General features: G+C 52.4%; 1 protein-coding gene across 8 annotated transcripts in view; it reads left to right on the top strand.

The window, feature by feature from the left end:
• Nucleotides 1-5,677: 5,677 nt before the first annotated feature.
• Nucleotides 5,678-21,453, top strand: part of Crocc (ciliary rootlet coiled-coil, rootletin) — a 44,883-nt gene continuing 29,107 nt past the window's right edge. For 2 of the 8 annotated variants that reach the window (XM_021159580.3, XM_085838749.1), the window contains exons 1-8: nucleotides 12,922-13,189; nucleotides 13,618-13,759; nucleotides 15,487-15,641; nucleotides 19,531-19,716; nucleotides 19,800-19,883; nucleotides 19,958-20,019; nucleotides 20,099-20,264; nucleotides 20,608-20,714. In XM_021159580.3, coding sequence (XP_021015239.1) covers nucleotides 13,130-13,189; nucleotides 13,618-13,759; nucleotides 15,487-15,641; nucleotides 19,531-19,716; nucleotides 19,800-19,883; nucleotides 19,958-20,019; nucleotides 20,099-20,264; nucleotides 20,608-20,714 — 962 coding nt within the window. In that variant the 5' untranslated portion in view covers nucleotides 12,922-13,129. Of the gene's footprint in view, nucleotides 5,742-5,781; nucleotides 5,906-6,451; nucleotides 6,525-6,557; nucleotides 6,704-8,319; nucleotides 8,456-12,921; nucleotides 13,190-13,617; nucleotides 13,760-15,486; nucleotides 15,642-19,530; nucleotides 19,717-19,799; nucleotides 19,884-19,957; nucleotides 20,020-20,098; nucleotides 20,265-20,607; nucleotides 20,715-21,453 lie in introns of those variants that run through there. The other 6 variants (XM_029476503.2, XM_029476501.2, XM_085838750.1 and 3 more) reach the window with 6 other exon arrangements.

Genomic DNA, 21,453 nt, shown 5'->3' on the forward strand with positions numbered 1-21,453 from the left:
CCAGCAGAGGGCGTCAGAGCCATGTCGAGGCCTCACTTGGCTGAGCTGTGGTAGAGCACTAGCTCCCTCCCAGCTTCGTCTGGAAGAACTGTTCTCTAGGGTTGGGTGACCTGAGCTGCTGACTACGGTGATGAAGCACCTTGGGGTGGGGCAGGAATGAAGGCTATCAGGGATGTAACCTGAGGAGCACCGCCTTGAGATTTTGGTGGAGTGGGGGCAGTTTGGAATCCCCACTTCAAAGCAGTAGAACACAGCAGTGGTCCAAGCTTCCACATGGGGCAGGGTGGCAGAGCCCTGAGGCCAACCTGATCTACATAGTTCCAAGCCAGCCAGGGCTAGAGTGGAGATCATACACACACACACACACACAGAGGTATAATACATATGGTGTATTATATATACACATATATCACACATATATGTATCACACACATATATATCACATATACGAGGTTTTTTTGGTAACCTCCTTGAGAAATTTTAAATTCTTTTGTTGGCCTTGAAGAAGAATGTTTCAGAGTCTTGTGGCCAGAACTGGCCAATGACAGCCAGGGAGACTCCAAGCATAGTCCAGCAGCAGCATCCTATAAGACTCTGGGTGCTGACAGCCACTGAACTTGAGCCTTCCTAGTTAAACTTTGAAGAGAGGTTCCAGGCCTGGCCAACACTGTAACCTTACAGAGGATCCAGAAAGCTGGGCCTGCACTGACCTGACAAAGTGAGGCAGTGATCATTTGTCTCTGGACTGGGGTTCTAGCTTGATAGGATTTGAGGTCTGGGGCTCTAGCTACATCACTATAAAAGAGGCAGGCAGAAGAGGCGTGTGGTTCAGCTAGGAGAGTGCTCGCCTAGCTTTTGTCATGCATAAAGCCCTGGGTTTGATGCTCAGAAGTAAAACTGCCACAGTGGCCCAGCCTGTAATCCTAGCATCTGGGAGGCAGAGACAGGAGGATCAGAAAGCCAGGCATTTTCAGCTCTGTAAGGATCTGAGAACTAAGCCTAGGCCACATGGGCTCTTAAGAGCGGCCGGTGCGGGCTGGTGGAATGGCTCAGTGGGTAAGAGCACCCGACTGCTCTTCCGAAGGTCGAGAGTTCAAATCCCAGCAACCACATGGTGGCTCACAACCATCCACAACGAGATCTGGCGCCCTCTTCTGGAGTGTCTGAAGACAACTACAGTGTACTTATATATAATAAATAAATAAATCTTAAAAAAAAAAAAAGAGCGGCAGGTGCAACACCCACTTCTAATTCTAGCTCTCAGAAGGCAGAGAAACAGGAGAACCACTGAAGCTTGAGGCCATTCTGAGATACACAGGGACTCTAGGTCAGCCAGTGTTACCAGAGATCTTATTGTAACTTTAAGTTTTTGCAATTTTTTTATTTTTTTGGTTTTTCGAGACAGGGTTTCTCTGTGTAGCCTTGGCTGTCCTGGAACTCACTTTGTAGACCAGGCTGGCCTCAAACTCAGAAATCCACCTGCCTCTGCCTCCCAAGTGCTGGGATTAAAGGCGTGCACCACCACGCCCGGCACAATCTTATTTTTAATGATGGTTCTTAAACTCTTTAACCTCCCTTGTAGTCCACCAAAAAAAAAAAAAAAAAAAAAAAGGATTTGGGGGATGTGGACCTGTTTAGAAAGGTTCTTTGAAGCAACTCCCATCTGTTTGTCTGGAAATCGGCAGTTCAGTCCACAGGTTGGCACTTGCAGATACTTAATGGATACACCAGCAGTCCAGTTCAGTAGAGTTGGCGATAGCAGTAACACGACCTAGCAGAGACAGCCAGGCCTCAGCCTCAGCTCAAGTGAGCAGGAGGGACCCAGAGGGACACCAGGAGAAGTTCTCAGCTGTGCCTCTCTCAGGGAAGTGAAGATCAGTGAAGATGCGATAGCCACAAGCATTGCACAGCTAGCTATACCAGCAAGCCAGGCTCTGTCTCCATCACTCCATGGAGTCCTGTTTATACCCTCCAAACATCACGTGTCCTCCACGTGTCTCGCCTGAGCATGGCCATCCAATCAGCCTAAGTCTGAGGAGGTGGCATGCAGCGCACCACCAGAAGTTTTTTGGTGTGTTTCTCTCTATGGAGTCCCGACAAATGTAGCTCAATTATGTAGTGTAAGGCAGACCAATAAATGTGCGTTATTAACAAAGAATCCCTCCTGTGGGGCTGGTGAGATGGCTCAGTGGGTAAGAGCACCCGACTGCTCTTCCGAAGGTCCAGAGTTCAAATCCCAGCAACCACATGGTGGCTCACAACCATCCATAATGAGATCTGACTCCCTCTTCTGGAGCTGTCTGAAGACAGCTACAGTGTACTTACATATAATAAATAAATCTTTAAAAAAAAAAAAAAAAAAAAGAATCCCTCCTGTGTCCTTTCATAAGCTTGCAGATTACTCTCCTGTGACTGCTTCAGCAAAACATTCCTTCAGGGCTCTGCCTTAGCCTTTCACACTGTGTCCACTTGAACAAAACGTTCCTTTACGTGTTTGCCCCCGCAAGACGCCATCCAACCAACTTTCCAAAGAACCCTAAAGTTTCCCACTTCACCTTGCCTCAAAAGCAACATCAGAAAGCCTGCGGCCTCTGTCCATTACCAGGGCTCTAGGTAGGCCTCAAAGGCCAGAGGCCTTGCTGTGTTCAGCCTCTGGTAGCCCCGAGCAGCCCTTGGTTTGTGACAGTACAATGCTAGTCTCTGCCTCTTTTTTTCATGGTTTCCTCTCTGCACCTCTGTGTCCCCTCTCCTTGTTGGTATGCCCGCCATTGGATTCAATGACCCTTATGAGTCTGGGATGTCGCCTTGAAACCCGTGATTAGTTGCTGCTGCAAAAAGGCCCTATTTCTAAAGAAGCTCGCATACTCGAGGACTGGGAATTTGGACTGGAATATACATTTTGGGGGGACACGTCTCATGATTACAGAGTCTGCTGAGAGGTTGCCTAAATATGTGTGTATCCAGATCCCCGGGGGAATGGGTAAAGGTGTTGTATATTGATCACTAAACTCTACCAAGGGCAGGCAGGAAGGGAAAAAGTAGAGGGCATAGGATGGAGCTCAGTATGGAATGCCTGACTGGCCTATGCAAGGGCGTGGTCAAGCCCCAGCCCTGACAAAAGCCACAGGACATACATAATACGGGCTCTTTTGCACAAACGCAAAAGGGCAAATATGTCCATTTGTCTCTAAAGAGACATAGGAGGCGGCACTTCACACGTTGCCTGGAGGGTTATAAGTGGCTAGAGACAGAGGTGGCTGGAAATAAGGTGAGGCAGAGGCAAGGTTGAGGTCAGCCTGGGCTACATAATTCCAGCCTAGCCTGAACTACAGTGTGAGACCCTGTCTCAAAGAAACACTAAAGAACTACTGTAGATCTTTATTTCAATTTTTTTTAAAGATTTATTTATTTTTATTATATGTAAGTACACTGTAGCTGTCTTCAGACAGCTCCAGAAGAGGGAGTCAGATCTCATTATGGATGGTTGTGAGCCACCATGTGGTTGCTGGGATTTGAACTTCGGACCTTCGGAAGAGCAGTCGGGTGCTCTTACCCACTGAGCCATCTCACCAGCCCCTTTATTTCAATTTTGAAGTCAGTATATACATCATCTTTTCTTTTCTTTTTTTTTTTTTTTTTTTTTGGTTTTTTTGAGACAGGGTTTCTCTGTGTAGCCCTGGCTGTCCTGAAACTCACTCTGTGCACCAGGCTGGCCTCAAACTCAGAAATTCGCCTGTCTCTGCCTCCCAAGTGCTGGGATTAAAGGCGTGCGCTACCATGCCCAACCCCATCTTTTCAACAAAATAAACTCAGCACATCGGTGATAGACTGACATACCAACACCTAAAGATAAAGCATAGTTACTATTTGTAAAAACACTTAAAAAAAGATTTATTTATTTTATGTATGTGAGTACACTATTGCTGTCCACAGACACACCAGAAGGTGGCATTACAGATGGTTGTAAGCCACTATGTGATGCTGGAAATTGAGCTCGGGAACTCTGTAAGAGCAGTCGGTGCTCAGACTCACTCTGTGGCCATGAGCCACAACTCTTTGAGCTTGGGATCCTGCCTCTGCCCTCCCAGGTGCTGGGATCTAGGCGTGCTCTACTCAGCCCAGTTTTATGAAATGCTGGCTCGTCTTTTTCCTATCAATTTTCTTTAGAGTTTTTTTAAGATTTATTTATTTTATGTATAAATACATTGTTGCCATCTTCAGACACACCAGAAGAGGGCATCGGACCCTATTACAGATGGTTGTGAACCACCATGTGGTTGTTGGGGATTTGAACTCAGGACCTCTGGAAGAGCAGTCAGTGCCCTTAACCACTGAGTCATCTCTACAGCCCTTCTGTAGAGTTTTTTTGTTTGTTTTATTTTTTGAGACCTGATCCCTCTACACAGTCTTTGTTGTTCTGGAACTCATGTAGACCAGGCTGGCTTCAAACTCAGAGGTATCAACCTGCCTCTTCCTTGAGTGCATAAGCCATTTAGAAAACAAGCTTTCGCCTTTGGAGTAACCCCCCCCCCTCAAATGCAAATTCATAAAGACAAAGGTGCCTTTTCAAGCCAAATACTCCTAGAACCACGGAACTATTTCTGAAGACAGGAGCAGGTCTCCTGCACTCAGCTATTCAGAGGTCTGGTTCTGTTTTATTCCATTTAGAAGAATCAGACAGATGAGCCTGCAGGATGATATGATAACAATCAGGGCACCACCTTTTTTTTTTTTTTTTTTTTTTTTTTTGGTTTTTCGGGACAGTGTTTCTCTGCACACCCCTGGCTGTCCTGGAACTCACTCTGTAGACCAGGCACAATCAGGGCACCACCCTTTTTAAAAATAAGACTTAAATTATTATTTTATGTGACTGTGTTTCGCTATAAGTGAGTGGGGGCTGGGAATCGAATCTAGGTCCTCTGCAAGAACAAGCCCTCTTAACCCCTATCTGCCTCCTGTCTGCACCACCATTTTACAAGTGAACGAATCAAGGGCAGAGTGCTCAGCAGGAGGGCTCTGCCATCAGGAAAGCAGTCTTCTGCCGTGGGTTAGATTTTTAAAGCCTCCCGCACTGCTTCTGTGACTGAGGGCCGGAAGGAGATAGCCACCACCTGGATCACACAGAGACTTAACACCCATAAGGCGGTAAGCCTCTGCAGCTGGGACGCTTCCCGCCCTACGGAAGGTTCAGACGATCCCACTGCTGGGCGGTCCAGAGCAATAAAGGCGGGCATCAGGAAGAACGAGGAGGAAGGTAAGCGGCCACACTTCCTCGCCCCTTGCTGGAGAGCCTTCCAGCGATCAGCCCGGCTCGCTCCGCCCCGCCCCCGCCCCCGCCCCATGAGCCACGCCCATGGCCACATCCCCGCCCCGTACTGCCTTTTTCCACCCCGCGGGCGCTTTGCTTCGTTTCGGACACGCCCCTTCAACGGAGCCACGCCCAAGGTTACGTCACGCCCCTTTGGCGGAGCGGTTTTTTTCTTCACCGTGAAGCTCACGCTCCGTCCTTGCCGCTTTTCTCCAGCAGGAGGCACTCACTCAGCCTCGGTCCCGCTCTCGCTCGTTGGAGCCATCTCCTAAGCCTCCGCCCCCAATCCTGCAACGCGGAGGCCTTCCTCTTAGGTCGAGCCTCCCGCCATTCTAACCCCGCCTTCTACGTTGCCACGCCTCTGAACCCCGCCCCCTGGGCGCACGCCCCGCCCATGCCTGTGCCCTCTCGGTCTTGGCGGCCGACCGCGAAGGTAGGAGGCCGCGGCGCGCGTGCGCGGGGCGGGGACGGGGCGGGTGCACCGGGCTAAGGAGGCGTTCTGGAGTGGTGCGGGTGTCCTGGGGGGCTCCCAGCGCCCCGACGATCCCCTTCGGACTTGGCTTGGCCAGGTCTAGGCGGGAAGGGGACTCACCAGCGGTACGTCCCCATTGGAGTCTCCCCGTCTGGAGTCCGGGGCCTGCGGCCCAGCAGCCTCTCCCCGGGGTGCCCTGGCTCCCCTGCACGTAGCCTTCGGGGAGGACGGTCATCAGCAGCCGCGCGCCGCTAGGCCCGGCCCTGCGTCCCTCGGTGGGATGCTCTTCCTCCCTTTAACCGATCTCGGGGGAAAGCTCTCAAGCGCATACCAGCAAACAGGTCTGGCGCGAATACTGAGCGTTCCAGAATGGCGAGGCCACAGGAGCCTGTGCAGAGATTTGCATCTTTACCCAGGGGTTTTCAGGATGAGTCCAGCCAGCAGCAGCTCTGAACTGGCATTTGGAGAGCCCTCCCAGCTTTTTGCAAACCCGACGCAGAAGGGATGTATGTTCCCCCACCCTAGATCTATCCAATCCCCTGGGAACTGGATTTGTCTGGAAAGTTGAGATCCTAAAGTGTTGCCTACTTCAGATTTCCTGTTTTCCCTTTGAGCTCACAAATAGCTCTAAGACTGGCACAGGATACCGATGGGTCCTTGGGGAGACTCCCAAATACTCATTCTCTTCATTAGCTCCTCGCCTCCCCAGACGCAAGTCCTTCGGGTTGAGTGGGCCCTCTGAGGGTAAGCACCCTTAACCCTTCTAGGGGGCACTGCCTGGCCTGGACGCCCACCCCCACCCCCCGTGCTGGATGTGGATTTACCGGTGTCTTGTGATCCCCGGCTGTGTGTGTGACATGGCGGCTGAGATTAATGCAACCCACAGCCAAAGTCATCTCCCTCCCATTTAATCTCCTGTTCAGGTTAAGTACCCAGAAGTTCTTCATTTAAAACAATTTTTTAGATATTTACACATACATAGTCATAGAACCCAAATCAAAACAAAATGCACAGCCGGGCGTGGTGGCGCACGCCTTTAATCCCAGCACTCGGGAGGCAGAGGCAGGCGGATTTCTGAGTTCGAGGCCAGCCTGGTCTACAAAGTGAGCTCCAGGACAGCCAGAGCTATAAAGAGAAACCCTGTCTCGAAAAACCAAAAAAAAAAAAAAAAAAAAAAAAAAAAAAAAAAAAAAATGCACCTGAACAGCTTACTTCACTTAGCCACATAGCCTGCAGTAGCCTTACACATCTTTGGTTGGTGTACTGTGGTTTGTCACAGAAAGTTAGGTGTGGGCCACTTGTAGCATTGACTTGGAAGTGTTAGGTTTTCAGATTAGAGATGGTGAGCCTGTATTGTGGCTCTCCTCCATATTCATTCATTCGTTCATTCATTCATTCATTCATTCAACAGCTGTGTGTAGAGCTGCAGGCCCTAGGCACCACGGAGGTGTTGATGCACAAAGGTGACTTGCTCCCTGCTCTCAGTAGAGATAGTGATGTAAGCAGTGACCAGCAAGGGCCATTTTAACTGGGAGCTCTAAGCTAGCTCTCCCAGGAGGTGAGCCAGCTCTGATCTGCAAGTGGCTCTTACTTAATCTTGTACAAAGAGGAAGAGAGAGAGAGAGGCCAAGAGAGAATGATGGCAGGCGCAAAGGTGTGTGGTGGGAGCTTGGATGGTGTGTTTGAAGAATCAAGGCCAGTGTGACGGAGTAGTGGGGGAAGAGAAGGGTATGAGTTGGGACAGGTGGGCTGGGGCCAGGCTCAGTAGGCCTTTCAGGCTGAGACAAGCGGGGAGCTTTGAGCACAGACGAACAGAATCTCAACTGTGCAGAGTAGAATAGGGTTGGGAGACTAGAGAGGAAACAGGAGACCCTGGGGGGCCATCATAGCAGTTCCTGTGAAGCAGTGGCTCATATCATGCACATTAGAGACCAGGATGTAACTGGTGCCTAGCAAGGGCTACATAATGTCAGTTGTTGCTGTTACTGTTTAAAACTTTGAAATGGAAGGGCTGGGATGTAGCTTGCCTGATAAGCACAAATCCTTGCCTTTAGTCCCCAGTATTGAAAGAACCAGGTATGGTGGTATACACCTATAATCCCACACTTGGAAGGTGGAGGTAGGATGTGATCCTGGGATACTTAAGACCCTGTTTTGAAAAACCAAAGTAAGACAAAACCACTCTGAGACCAGGCTGACCTGGGTCTCAGCTGTGGCGTCAACTCCTCCGAGCTGGTGAATGTGAGCAGATTATTTATTTACCTTCGCTGAGCTGAGCGTCACCAACCGTGAAGTGTGTAGAATGGTACCTTATGGTGAGGTAGGGGCAGGTTGGTTCAATATTTTCGTTATAATTTCTAGTCAGTGACTAGAGAAAATGGGGAGGGGGGTAAATGGTAGGAAAGACTGGTGTGTTTGGGACCCGTGAGCAGTCGGTAAGGCACTGGTTTTTTGGCAAGACATGGCAAATAGGTTTGGAGTTCCAGCAAGAGTGGGTTCTAGCAATGAGCTCAAAGGATCTCCTTGTTCCTCCAAACAGTGGCTGAGAGTCAGGAAGTGAGGTGTGAAGTCTAGTCACCTGGAAGAAGCAGAGACTACAAAAGATGGGGTGAATACTACAGCAGCAACAGCAACAACAGGAGCGCCTGTCCCTGTTCACTACCGGAGGACTTAAGGTAATGCTAGCTCATAGACTCATGTGACCCAGCTGGGTGTTGGTGGCGCACGCCTTTGATCCCAGCACTTGGGAGGCAGAGGCAGGCGGATTTCTGAGTTCGAGGACAGCGCCAGGGCTACACAGAGAAACCCTGTCTCGAAAAACCAAAAAAAAAACCCACAACAACAACAACGAAGAATCATGTGACCCTTAAACTTAACCAAAGCTGGTTTACAAATGGCTTCCTTCTAGGTGTTTAGTAGGTAGCGTTCTATGCTGTGAGCATAGGACCCAAAACCTTCCATCTTGTGGCCTCCTCTGGGACCCAGGCCTTATGTCCTTCCAGTTGGCAGGCCATCTTCCTCTTGGAAAGATTTTGCTGATCACTCCACAGTGACACATTCCATCATCCACAGTGACATATTCTATCAGGTAGAGCTTGACTGTATCTGGACACACTTTCTGGCTGGTGGATCCACGTGCACAGTTTGTTTCATCCTCCTGGGAGAAACAGGCACCATTAGCACTCCAGAAAAGAAAACAGACTTGGGATGAAGAGGGGTGAAGCCCTTGTATAAGGTGATAAAGCCCAGGCGGAAGCTTGGCCAGGTTCAGAGTCACGCTAGTAGTCACTGCTGTCTAAGTTCATTTTTGTCGCTGTACAGGATACGTAAAACTGGATAGTTTGTTTCGTTATATTTATTTTACCTGTATGAGTGTTTGCCTGCATGTATGTGTGTGTGTTATATGTGTGCCTGTGACCTATGGAGGCCAGCAGAGGGTGTCAGATTCCCTGGAACTAGAGTCACCATGTAGGGGCTTGAATCAGAGCCCAGGTTCCCTGCAAGAAGAGCCAGGTCTCCAGCCCTAAGATTAGGTAATTTATAAAAGAGAAGGTTCATTAATTGATGATGCTGAAGAATAGGAGCTCAGTGGGTGGCCACAGGCTGTGGGAAGATGGAAGACATGCCAGCCAGAGGGCAGAGGGCTGGGCTCAACCTTCAACAGCCACCTTACATTGTTATTTACATGTACGCATGTCTGCAGTACATACATGTGTGCATGTGTGTTCACATATGTGTGGGTGCACAGATGTGTGCAAACCTACCCATGTCTTAGTTACCGTTACCATAGTTACTGTGCGGTGGTGAAACACCACACCCAAAGCCAACGGGGAGGAAAGGCTTTCTTTGGCTCACAATTCCATATCACCGTTCACCATAGAAGGAAGTCAGGACAGGAACTCAAGCAGGGCAGAAACCTGGAGGCAGAGCTGATTCAGAGGTCATGGGGGAATGCTGCACTGGCTTGCTCCCTATGGCTTGCTCGGTCAGCTTTCTTACAGACCCCAGAACCACCAGCCCAGGGATGGTACCACCCACAATGGGCTGGAGCCTTCCCCATCCATCACTGATTAAGAAAATGTCCTACAGAGGGTCTTCCGGAGCCGTTTTCTCAACTGAAGTCCCCTCCTTTCAGCTAGCTCTAGCTTGTGTCAAGTTGACATAAAACTATCCAGACCCCCTGTATTCCATGGCCAGGAATCAGAACACCAGGCCTCGTGCTTTGTTGTGTCCCACCAGCGGATCACATGTCTGGGTTCTAGTCTGGAAAGGCATCTTGGAAACCTGGAAGAGAAGAGGGGCTAGGCGGCGCGAGAGAAAGATGCAGCTAAGACAGTCATCCTGATCAAAGCTCAATTTTACTATTCGGACATGCAGTTATGAAGGAGGGGAAGAGGGCCTGATTCCCGCCAAATAATCCTAGGGTCCAGTAGCAGGGTGACCACGTGTATGGCTCTGGAACAGTTCCAGCTGTGGGCGTGGCAGAACGATTGAGTGGCAAGCTCCATCCCGATGGGGAGGGGAGGCTACAGTGTCGCATCCGCTCTCGACCAGTAAGAACGACATGACCACCAGTTCTTCTAACAGCAGTTTATTCAGCAAACTTCAGTCTTCATCTCTCTCCCTTCATCTTTTTCTCCCCCAAACCCCGGGCCTCTCACTCTTATATACTCTCAGCCCCCATCTACTCACAGCAGGCCACATCACCTCACCAGGCACGCAGCTTCAGCCAATCAGGGCGGCAGGGGCATGTCTCCACCAAATATGGACTTGTTTACACTGCCAGCATCATGGTGCACCTGTGCAGCTCTTGCGATGGACGTGGCTTATTTTTAGGTGTATGAGGAAGTCAGGTGCAAGTCATAAGACTTAGCTGCAGTCCTGGGCGCCATCTTGGGACTGCTGCCACACCCGCTCCTTACACTACAGTGCTTTTTGGGGGGTTGGGGGTGGGGCGTTGTTTTTTGTTTTTTGAGACAGGGTTTCTCTGTATAGCCCTGGCTGGAACTCACTCTGTAGACCAGGCTGGCCTCGAACTCAAAAATCTGCCTGCCTCTGCCTCCCAAGTGCTGGGATCAAAGGCGTGCGCCACCATGCCCGGCAGGCCTTATGCTTTTGTGGTAAGTGCTTTGCCCACCAAAGCACCCCACCTTATGTATAAATGTATGTATTTATGAATAAGTGCTGTCTGCACACGTGTCTGCAAACCCTATGCATGCCTGGTGCCTGCAGGGACCTGAAGAGGGTATCGGATCCCCCTGAAGCTGTAGTTAGGTGGGTTCTGGGAACTGAGCCCAGGTCCTCTGCACAAGCAGCCAGGTTCTTTAATGTGTCATCTGTCTCTCGTAATGTAGCTAGGATTGGTCTCAAACACAAGATTCTTCTGTCTGTACTTCCAAAGTGCTGGGATGACAGACCTGATCCGCCATGCCTGCTTCAACCCCCACTCGTGATACAAGTAACCTATGGTGTTGAGAAAGACGTCAGTCCCTCTGACCTACTCCCCTCTTAAAGGTCCCATCACCTCTCGACATTCACATCAGCGGCCACATTTTACCAAGAGTTTGGGAAGGGACAAATGTATCTTTTGTTCTCCTGATCTAATTGTCTCAGAGGCTTCCTGCCTCTTCTGCTAACCTGAGCCTAGTCCCGGAAGCTTCTAGCCTCCATACAATCTTATCTAGGCCTAGAGTGTTTTCAGCCTCTGAGACTTACTGCTGAATAAGCTCACCCTTTCTAGCTCTTTCTGAACACTCGCTGTTGATCAACTGTTCTGGCTCGAAACTTCTCCCCACACTGACTGGTTCAAACTGGCTTCTTTCAGCTGCTGACTGAATTGCTCTGCTTGGTCTAGTACTAACTCTGGCAGTCTGTCCTAATCTTCTGCCTCTGGCTCATTCTCTGGCTTGTTCTCTCTTCAGCCTGTCTCTGTACAACTCTCCCGGTAAGACGTCCTCTCTCCCCTTCTCTCTCTGCGCTGCTCTCTTCGGTAGCCTCCAGACCTCCATAGCAGCTTGGGGGCGCCTACCTTCTTGTCCAGGTGTATACTGGAAACATTTGCAGTACGGATTCCTTAGTTGGGAAGAAGCAATTCAGTCTGGACTGAAGTGTGCGTATGCAGCGCCTACCGCATCCTTCTCTCTGACTTGGATACCTCAGCAGGTCTTGAAGACCAAGGGGCCTGGCTTTGCCCTTTAGGCATTTTGGGGAGTCTGCTTGGCTTAAGGGGAGGTGAGCTTCAGGTTTACACTTCTCCTTAGCTTGTCACCTTGAATAGGTGAGTCCTCCACCCCTCTGAGCCTTGTTTTGCTCATCCGGAAATGGGCTGATGGGAGGATTAGATGAATTTGACACACCCTAGAACTCAGGGCCCTGGAGAGTAGAAACTAGCAGGTAAGTGCTTAAGTGAGCTGCTGTGAGCTTAGTCTTGCCCTGTGTACTTCTGAACCCCTCCCTGCTTTCAGCACCCTTCAGTTCCCACAAAGACCCTGCTCTCGTTTACAGATAGGGAAACTGAGACCAGGAGAGGTAATTTATCCAGGGCCATACTGCTAACACATGGCAGGCCAGCAACTCCGGGTCCTTACCATTGTGCCACACAGCCTCCTTGCTTCTGGGAGGGAAACTGCTCTCAGACTTTGGGGGCCCAGGGACTGTGCACGTTGAGTTTTCTCCTGAGTGAAGACAATGTTTACCCAGTGTTCCCTGGGTGAACTGGCACCCAGTTATGTGCTGTGGACGGGCAGATGCTTTGCTCCCAGGAGCTCAATGGTGCCAGCTCTGACACAGGAGGATGCTGGGACACAGCCGGGGGTGGGACTTGGACCGGCTCAGTTTCTAGTCTTGTCTGAGCGCCTGCTTTCTTTGCTTCCAACCTGTAGTGCACAAGCATCTCTCTGCCTAGCAGCAGGCTGCAAATAGGTTCTGAGCAAACCACGTGAGCTTGCCCGTTCCGGGTCAGAGAAGATGCTCTGTGAGCTAGGGACTCTGGCCTCGGGCAGCCAGGCTTGTAAGGCTGCAGTGCCCACAGAGTGGGGAGGGAGGAGGGAGTGGGGAACACTGTCCCCTACCATTCATGGTCTCCTCCCTGAGTGCTGTCTGGGCCCTCCCTCCTCAGGCACCTCTGCTTCCTGCTGCTCTTCCCCTCCTCTCTTCTGAATCCCTCCCCACCCCCTGCGTGGTCACGTGGGGGCACCATCGGATTTAAGCTTAATCTGCTGGGCTGCTCAGCCCAGCAATCTGGCTTTGGTGTGTTAGTGCATTGGTGCATGTAGCGGAGACGACCTTCGACCTCCGTACTTTGAGGAGGGGGGCTGTGGAGTACCCACAGGACCCCCCCCCCCCACTCCATGAGCCTGGGACTGGCAGAATCTCTGCAGGCTCAGCTGGCACTGGAGATTGTGATCCAGGTGGGTCCTGAGGGCCGTGTCTACCCTGTCCAGGGGCAGAGCAGGGCAGAAGAACCCACCTTGTAGTAGTGGTGAGAGGTGGTGAGTGGAGGGAAGTGTGGGTAAGTGTGCGAGGGTCTCAGTTTGCAGGTCAGGGGGCCACACAGGCCAGTGCTGGGACTCCTTAATCCCAATGTACAGTAGTGGGGAAGGGCCCCTCCCCTTGTGGACTTTAGGGATTACTGGCCTCTGGCACAGCAAGATCCTCCTGCCTTCTCTGCCCTTCAGGTCCTGCCTGGGGCCCAGCGCTAGGAGAGACACTGAGCAGGTGCTCTCTGCAGTTTACCCTTGTTTCCTAGTTTCTCTAGGACTTGGGCCACAGGATTTGCCCAACTTTCAGGCCAGGAAGTCAGGCGTCTAGGATCCCTGAAAACTCTCTCTTCTCACAGTCTCTGGAGAGCTGTGTGGTGGGACCAAACCAAGAGAAGAGCCTGAGTGTGCAGAACCAGGCCCAGGACGTCCAGGGAGCCAGCCTGCTTGTCTGTGCCAGGGAGGTTATCACCAGCAACCTCTCCCGGCCTGAGACCCCAGGTACCACCTCCCTACCCTGTCCAGGTCCTTCTCCCTTCTCAGCAGCAGGGACACAGATGGTGCTGCTGTGTAGTGTAGTGCTGTGTGTGTGTGTGTGTGTGTCGGTGAGCGTGCACACATGTGCGCGCATACATGTATGTTGTAATGTGTGGCTCATGCGCACGTGTGTACAGGTACATTTCCTGTGAGCATGAGGATGACAAAGAAGTGCTCTGGTGTTCTCAACCACTTCCCTTACCTCAGGATCTCACACAGCTTGGAGCTAGGCTGCCAGCCAGCAAGTCCTACTGATTTTCTCGGCTCTTTGCCGAGTCGCTTTTGGGTTACAGGTGCCCTAGGGGCCATGCCCAGCTTTGTACATGGGTGCTGGGATTTGAACTTAGATACTCATGCTTGTGTGTAGCAAGTGCCCTTATGTGCTGATCCACGTCCTCAGCCCCAGACCCTACTCCTTGAATGCACATAGGGAGACAGGCACAGCTCTGTGATGAAGGAGCAGCCGGAGCTGAGATGCAATTATTTTATTTACTCCCCATGTGGCACAGCTTTAGGAGAGGGCTAGCCCTTTCCACTCACTGCTTCAGATTTGAACACCAGATAATGAATTTCCTACCGGGGATGGTGTGAGCTGTCTGAGGCTAAGGGATGGGGTTGGGGCCAGCTCAGACCAGGCTCTTATAGGGGCCTAATGACTTAGGCCCAAAAGCTGCCAGCCGCAGGTCCTCCTGGGGTGCAGCATGCATAACTTGGTTGTGCAGACTGAGTGCCTGGACATAAGGCCAGCTGGTTCGTTAGTGGTATGGCTGCTGTTATCCAGTTCAGACTCCATATCAGGCCAGGGCTGTCTCTTTGAGTGGACAGCCCACTTTGAGGGATGCTGTGACTCCCCATAGGTGGGGAGACTTAATGACCCCCCCCCAAAGGCTAGAAAGCCTGCAGTGTGTGTCCGTGTTTTTCAGGGTGAAAGTTACAAGCTAGCTGCCACTGACTTACACCATAGTTTCTGAGGTCCTGAGAGAACTGGGTATGATGGTGCTTGCCTAAAATCTCAGCCTTTGAGGGGTGGGGGAGGGGATCAAGAGTTTCATGCCAGCTCAGGCTGCTTAGGGAGACCTTATCTCAAAAACAAGGAAACAAAGCAAAGGTATAGAAGCCCCGCTTTTGAGTAAAGCTTTACCCATTTAACAGATGAGTAAAATTGAGACCTGAATAGTTCTCAGAAAAGGAGGGAGCAAGAATTCAGAGCTTTAGCCAGGCGGTGGTGGCGCATGCCTTTAATCCCAGCATTTGGGAGGCAGAGACAGGTGGATTTCTGAGCTCAAGGCCAGCCTGGTCTACAGAGTGAGTTCCAGGACAGCCAGGGCTACACAGAGAAACCCTGTCTCGAAAAACCAAAAAAAAAAAAAAAAGAAAAAGAATTCAGAGCTCTGTGTTTTGAGGGTGGTGGGTGCAGAAAGACATTCTCCTGACTTGTAGCTAGAGCTTTCCTCCTGTATGTTCTGGGGATTTGGCCACAGGGCTGTAGTTGTTTGTACACAAATCTAGCTCTTGGCCTCTCTTGCCGACCTTCCTGTTCCCAGCTTTCTTGGCCCCTAGGTGTTGCAGCCACACACACCCGGGCTCCTCCCAGGTCCCGTCCACCTTCTTGTCTCAGGAATGAGTAGAACACATGTGGGGGCTAGTGCTCCTCCACCCAGAAGTCAACCTCAGCCCCTGTCCCTTGTCAGCCCCACTCCAGGTCCCAGAGATGGCTTCACTGCTGTCGCTGCAGGAGGAAAACCAGCTGCTGCAGCAGGAGCTGTCCCGCGTGGAGGACCTGCTGGCCCAGAGCCGCGCAGAGCGGGATGAGCTGGCCATCAAGTACAATGCTGTCAATGAGAGGGTGGGTGCTGTGGCCCGGCCTGGGTCGGGGAGGGAGGTGCCTTGACCAGGCCCATGGGCCTCGGAAGGATAGATATCTAGTTTAGACTAAAGTGCTGTCAACTAGAATGGCCTTGAGTGCCCGGCGACCGGGAGGGAGCTGAAGGCGGTTGAAGGTAGATAGAGGTGGGTAAAGGATGGAGTGTGTACTGACGGGTGGGATAATGGTTGTAATAGTAGCTCCCTATATGGAAAGCCTCCAATGTGCCAGGAATGTGCTCAAAATTTAGGGTATCAAAGTTGATGATGCCCATTTAACCAAGGAGAGAATAGAGGCCCAGAGAGAGCCCAGGGAGAGCTATGACCCGTGTCACAGCCTTTGCGGGTGGCAGAGAGCCTGCTGGCTGCTGCAGGGTCCAGTGTGTGCTCGTGGGAGGCCCTGTCTTGATGGAAGCCTGCGTATTGTATCGTGTGTATCTCTGAATACCCTCTGGTGGTGGGGTGTGCCCATGTCCTGGTCTGCTTGCTCAAACATGTCTCTGACTTGTTGGGGCTTGGTAAGGAGCAGAGTGGGGGCCCCATGGGGGTCCCCTAGCTTCAAGGACACTACAGAATTCATTTCTTAGAGTCCACAGGGGGTACAGGGACAGGGTGGTAGGAGCACTGGGTTGGTACTGTTGATGGGCCAGAACCAACCTTCTGGTTCTGACCCAGGACACAGTGCCAGTCCCTCGGGGACTGCCTTTTTGGTGCCAACTTCAGCAACTGATGCTCACATTGTCCCCTGATTGACAAGGGAGTAGGATAGGTAGGCAGTCCCTTCTCTTCTGTGTGGTCTGCAGCGGGGCTGGGGGGCTGTGTCCACTCAGATCTTCCCCTCAGATGTTGGCACACACAGCCTACATTCCTGATGGTTGTGTGCCTGAGACAGTTTGGGTGAGACCCCCACCTGGAGGCAGAGATCAGGTGAAAATGACCTTGAAGGCTTTTCCTGGGGGAGGGAGGGGGTCCACAGAGAGCATAAAAACCTAGTGGTTACAGATGGAGAAACTGAGGCCCTGTGGTGGAGCTGGATAAGACCACAGGTCCATGGCTGTGATTGTATGGCGCATACGGCAACCTGTGCCTGCAGATGACAGGTGCCCTGTGGCCACACTGGCCTGGCAGACTAGTTAGGGGACAATCAGTGAGGTTGTTTGCATCCTTCAAACCCCACATCTCCCTGGGATAGGGAGTGGAACGTGAGCCAGGATTCATGCTCTGGTCATTGCATGTCCTGTGGAGAAACTGAGACAGGACTCCCAGAGGGCACCTCCTAGGTCCTCAGTGTCCCCAAGAAACAGGTATAGTGAGATTCGTGGGAAAGAGAGAGTGGCCTTATCCCTTGGCGCTAGAGAACAGACTCCCTGGGTCCTCCCCCTCCCTCATGTGTCCATGGCAACCTGGGTTTAGTGAGTTAATGGGACAGGAGAGCAACGGTTGCTAAGGGAGACAGTAAACTACTTTCATCCATTCTTGGGGCAGCTCCTTTCTAATGGAACTGCAAGTCAGATGGAAAGGCTGTTTTGTAAAAGGCAGAGTTTGTGGAGAGAGGTGAGGTCTGGCCTGCAATAGCCTGGCACCGAGCACTGGGGAAGCAGGTGGAGTCCCTAGTTACTGCTCAAAATCCCTCCATACCACAGGCGCCAATAGCGCCGGTGTCACATGTATGTGCAAATACACACATTGCAGGCCACAACTAGACCCCACAGAACACAACACATAGAGACAAACCCACCCAGCTGGGAGGTGGTGGTGTGTGCCGTTAGTATTCTGGAGGCAGCGGCGAGAGCGTTCCAGAACAGCCAGGGCTTAGACATCCTCAGACACTCAGACTCTATGTAGCCAGAGCACACACAGTCCTGACACAGTAACACCTGGGTGGACAGTCACAGCATCGCCACATACCAGAACCAATAGCATGGCATATTCTGCACATCTCCTGTCTGGCTGCACACAGACAACAAAAGAACAGAAGCCAGCATGAGCTGTCGGTCAGCTCACAAAGGCACTCACACGTGCCACCACCTGTGACCCACTCACAGAGCCCAGAGTGTCCTCCCCAGGTCCCTCTGACATTCACAGATACACAAGCTCATGTCCTGGTACATGCCGATGGACACAGTGCCTGCACCACCCCCATAGACCCTGTCCAAATGCACCTCACCCAGGAGTGTGAGAAGGCCCAGATACCAGGTGTCAGCACACACCCAGCGTATACAAGGCATGCAGGGTGAGCCACTCTCACCAGCACATTACACACACACACACCTTCCAGAGCTATGCGACAGACGTGGGCACTGCCCACTTCTTGGTTTGCTTGGGCCATAGACTCAGAGGAAGTTCCTGCTGCCACCTCCCTTAGCAGCCTCAGCTCACAGTGCAGCCCCGTGGACTGTGCTGACCCCTTCCTGTTGGTGTTATCCCAGGGGACACAGTCACCCTGCCCACCGGCATCACTGTGGGTGGCTCTCAGCATCTACCAGGTGTACTGGGCTAGTGTAGGCCTGGAGGGCCGCTGACCTAGCCTGGGCCTCTGGTTAGTATGGATGAGAAAGGCCCTCCCGTCCTGCTGGCTTCCCTTTGACTGGTGGCCCTAACTTGTGTGTGTGTGTGTGTGTGTTTGAGGGCCCTGCTGGTTAGCCTGGGTGCTTGGGAGATGGATGGTAAGTATGGGTTAGCATCAGTCATCTGGGCTAGGGATCGGTCCCCTGTGTGTGTTCATGACCCTAAGTGTGCTCATCTTTGGCCTTTCGCCCCTCAGCCCCTTTCCCTGACAGCTAGAAGCTGGGAGACCCCAGAAAGAGCAGCCAGGACCATCAGGCACCCCGACAGGGTTGAGGGGGCTAGTGGACAGGCCTCTGTGTGCTCAGGGTACTGGGGCTAGCACGCTGCACAATAGCGGGAGTGGAAGAAGTTAGACAGGAGTCCTGTGAGGTGAGGGAGACGGGAGTGAGGGGCAGAGCAGGTGCTAGGTAGGGCACATACAGATGGATCTTAAGGCTGTGTGTTTACTGGGGCTCCTCCGGGTCAGCCTGGGGTGATCGAGACTACCTGTGTTCACTACAGATGCTTTCTGTGAGCTCAGATCTTCTGTGTATTGATACCTCTGCTCTGAGTAGATTCACATGTACTCAAGTTGTTAGTTCAGTGGTCTCAAACAGTCCCTGGGTGTGAGCCATCCCACCCCACAGCCAATGTACAGCTAGGTACTAAAATCCAGTGGGGAACAAAAATCCAGGCTTTCCTGAGCTTGCCTCAGGGAAGGAAGAGGGGTCGGGAGACCTAGAAGTCTGAGGCCGAAACCATAGTGGGACGACTCTGTTCTTTAGGAGTAGCCGCGTGCACGGAGGGGGTGGGCACTTAACTGTCTGCCTGCAGGACCATACATGTGCAGACATGGTGGCAGGTCTACTGCACATGTGCATGCTTGTCTCTTGTGTGGCCTGTCTGTGCCATACCTCTTCTAATTGTATACCCATGCCCACCCCATCCATGTGTGCATAGCCAGCCTTTGTTACTCTGCCTTCTTTATCAGTGTGTGCCCTTGCCCGCCCCACATATATTCTCATGTCTGCATTGCATGTCTGTGCCTGTTTTGTGTATCTAAACATGCTCCATCAGTGTGCCCATGTCTGCCTTGCGTGCCCAAGCATGTCCTATCTATGTGCCATGCTCTGTATGCCTCTGTGTGCATTGCCTTGTCTGTGTGCCAATGCCTGCTCTGTCTGTATGCTCATGTGCACGGCATCCTGGGCCTACCTGCCTGTAACTGCTTCTCGGAGTGCATGGCCATCAGGTTGCAAGGCATTGTGGGTCTGGGCCCGCTTCCCAGGAGGCACAGGACTCTCACCCAGGGCCCTTCCCTGCAGCTGGAGCAGGCTGTGCGGCTGGAAACTGGGGAGCTGGAGGCACAGGAGCCCAGAGGGCTGGTGCGGCAGAGCGTGGAGCTGCGGAGGCAGCTGCAGGAGGAGCAGGCCTCCTACCGGCGCAAGCTGCAGGCCTACCAGGAGGGCCAGCAGCGGCAGGCCCAGCTAGTGCAGCGGCTGCAGGCCAAGGTCAGGGCTGCCCACCCCCACCCCTGCCCTCACTTCACTTGGCCCTCACCTCTGGGCTCACGCTGCCTCCTGCACATTGCCAGATCCTGCAGTACAAGAAGCAGTGCTCAGAGCTGGAGAAGCAGCTGATGGACAGGTCCACTGAACTGGAGCAGCAGCGACTGCGGGTGGGTGACAGGGTGGGGCAGGCGTAGACCTTCCTGCCTCTGCTCTCCTCCTGACTCCCCTCCTCCTCACCTAGGACACAGAACACAGCCAGGACCTGGACAGCGCTCTTCTGCGCCTAGAGGAGGAACAGCAGAGGTGAGGGGGTGGGATAGCCAGTGGGCACCCTCTGGATAAGTGAGCAAGTGCCCACTGAACACCCCCCCACCCCTCCTAGAAGTGCCAGCCTGGCCCAGGTGAATGCCATGCTGAGAGAGCAGCTGGACCAGGCCAACTTGGCCAACCAGGCTCTGAGCGAGGACATACGCAAGGTGACCAGTGACTGGACCCGCAGCTGTAAGGAGCTGGAGCAGCGGGAGGCAGTGTGGAGGCGCGAGGAAGAGGTGAGCAGGGCAGTGGGGCGTCCTTGCAGGGGTTCAGTCAAGTCCAGAGAGAGACAGGGAGCCTGACCATGTGGTCCCGGCCTTCTTGGGAGAGCTGGCCTTGGTCACACATGCCCGGGGCCAGGCTGGCCGTTTCTTCCATTCCTCATGAAGTGTAATGTCACTGTTGCATGGAGAGAGTTAGTGACCAACCCATGGTCATGGTCACTCTCTGGCAGCTGGGAGGTCTCTCCAGGCCCTGGGTGCTCTCTGCTTCTCGGGAAGATACAGGTCCTCTCCTAGGCCATGCTGGCAGGCCCCTAGGGCAGGCATGCAGCAGTGACCCTAGCATCTCTCTCCCTAGTCCTTCAACGCCTACTTCAGCAGTGAGCACAGCCGCCTGCTCCGCCTCTGGAGGCAGGTCATGGGGCTCCGACGACAGGCCAGCGAGGTGAAGATGGGCACGGAGAGGTGAGGCCTGGCTGCCGGGGACGCAGGGTGCATCCTGCCCTGGACGGGCCGTCTCTGCAGATGCAGAGGCAGCTGGCAGGAAGAGGCATTGCTGGGGCTCAGCTGGACTACACACTCTTCCTACTGCATTCAGAGCCACTCTGGGACAGGAACTCTCCTACTCCCCCATTTTACACCGAAGATCAGAGAAGTTGAGTGAACATCTCAGGTCACACAGCAGAGACTGAGTTTGTCGTCATAGCTTGTTTGGATCAGGAGCCGTAGATATTCACAAAAATTTTTTGAGATATCATCTCACCATGCAGCTCTGGCTAGCCTTAAATTCAGAGATCCACCTGCCTCTGCCTTCTGATTGCTGGGATTAAAGGCAGACATTACCATGCCCACCAGATTTTTAAATTTTTGAATCTTTTTTTTTTTTTTTCTTAGAGTCTCATGCATTCCAGGCTGTCAGATCCTTGCGGTACAAGGATGGTGGCCTTAAACTTCAGATCGTCCTGTTTCCACTTGAGTGCTGGAATTACAGGCGTGTGCTAGCATGCCGGGATTATGTATGGCTGGGGACTGAACCTGGGGCTCTGCATGAGTGAGGCCCCAGCCTTGTGCTTGGATCTTGTTCTTCCAAGTGCTGGGGCTACAGGTCTGTGTCTTCCACCATTCCTGGCTAAACTTTTTTCCTTTGGGTCTCTTGAGTCTCTATCTGTTCAGGAACAGCTGGCTGTCCTCAGGGATTCCCATA

The sequence above is a fragment of the Mus caroli genome, unplaced genomic scaffold (genome assembly GCF_978045245.1).
Source record: "Mus caroli unplaced genomic scaffold, Mus_caroli_1 scaffold_6, whole genome shotgun sequence".
Classification (NCBI taxonomy): domain Eukaryota; kingdom Metazoa; phylum Chordata; class Mammalia; order Rodentia; family Muridae; genus Mus; species Mus caroli.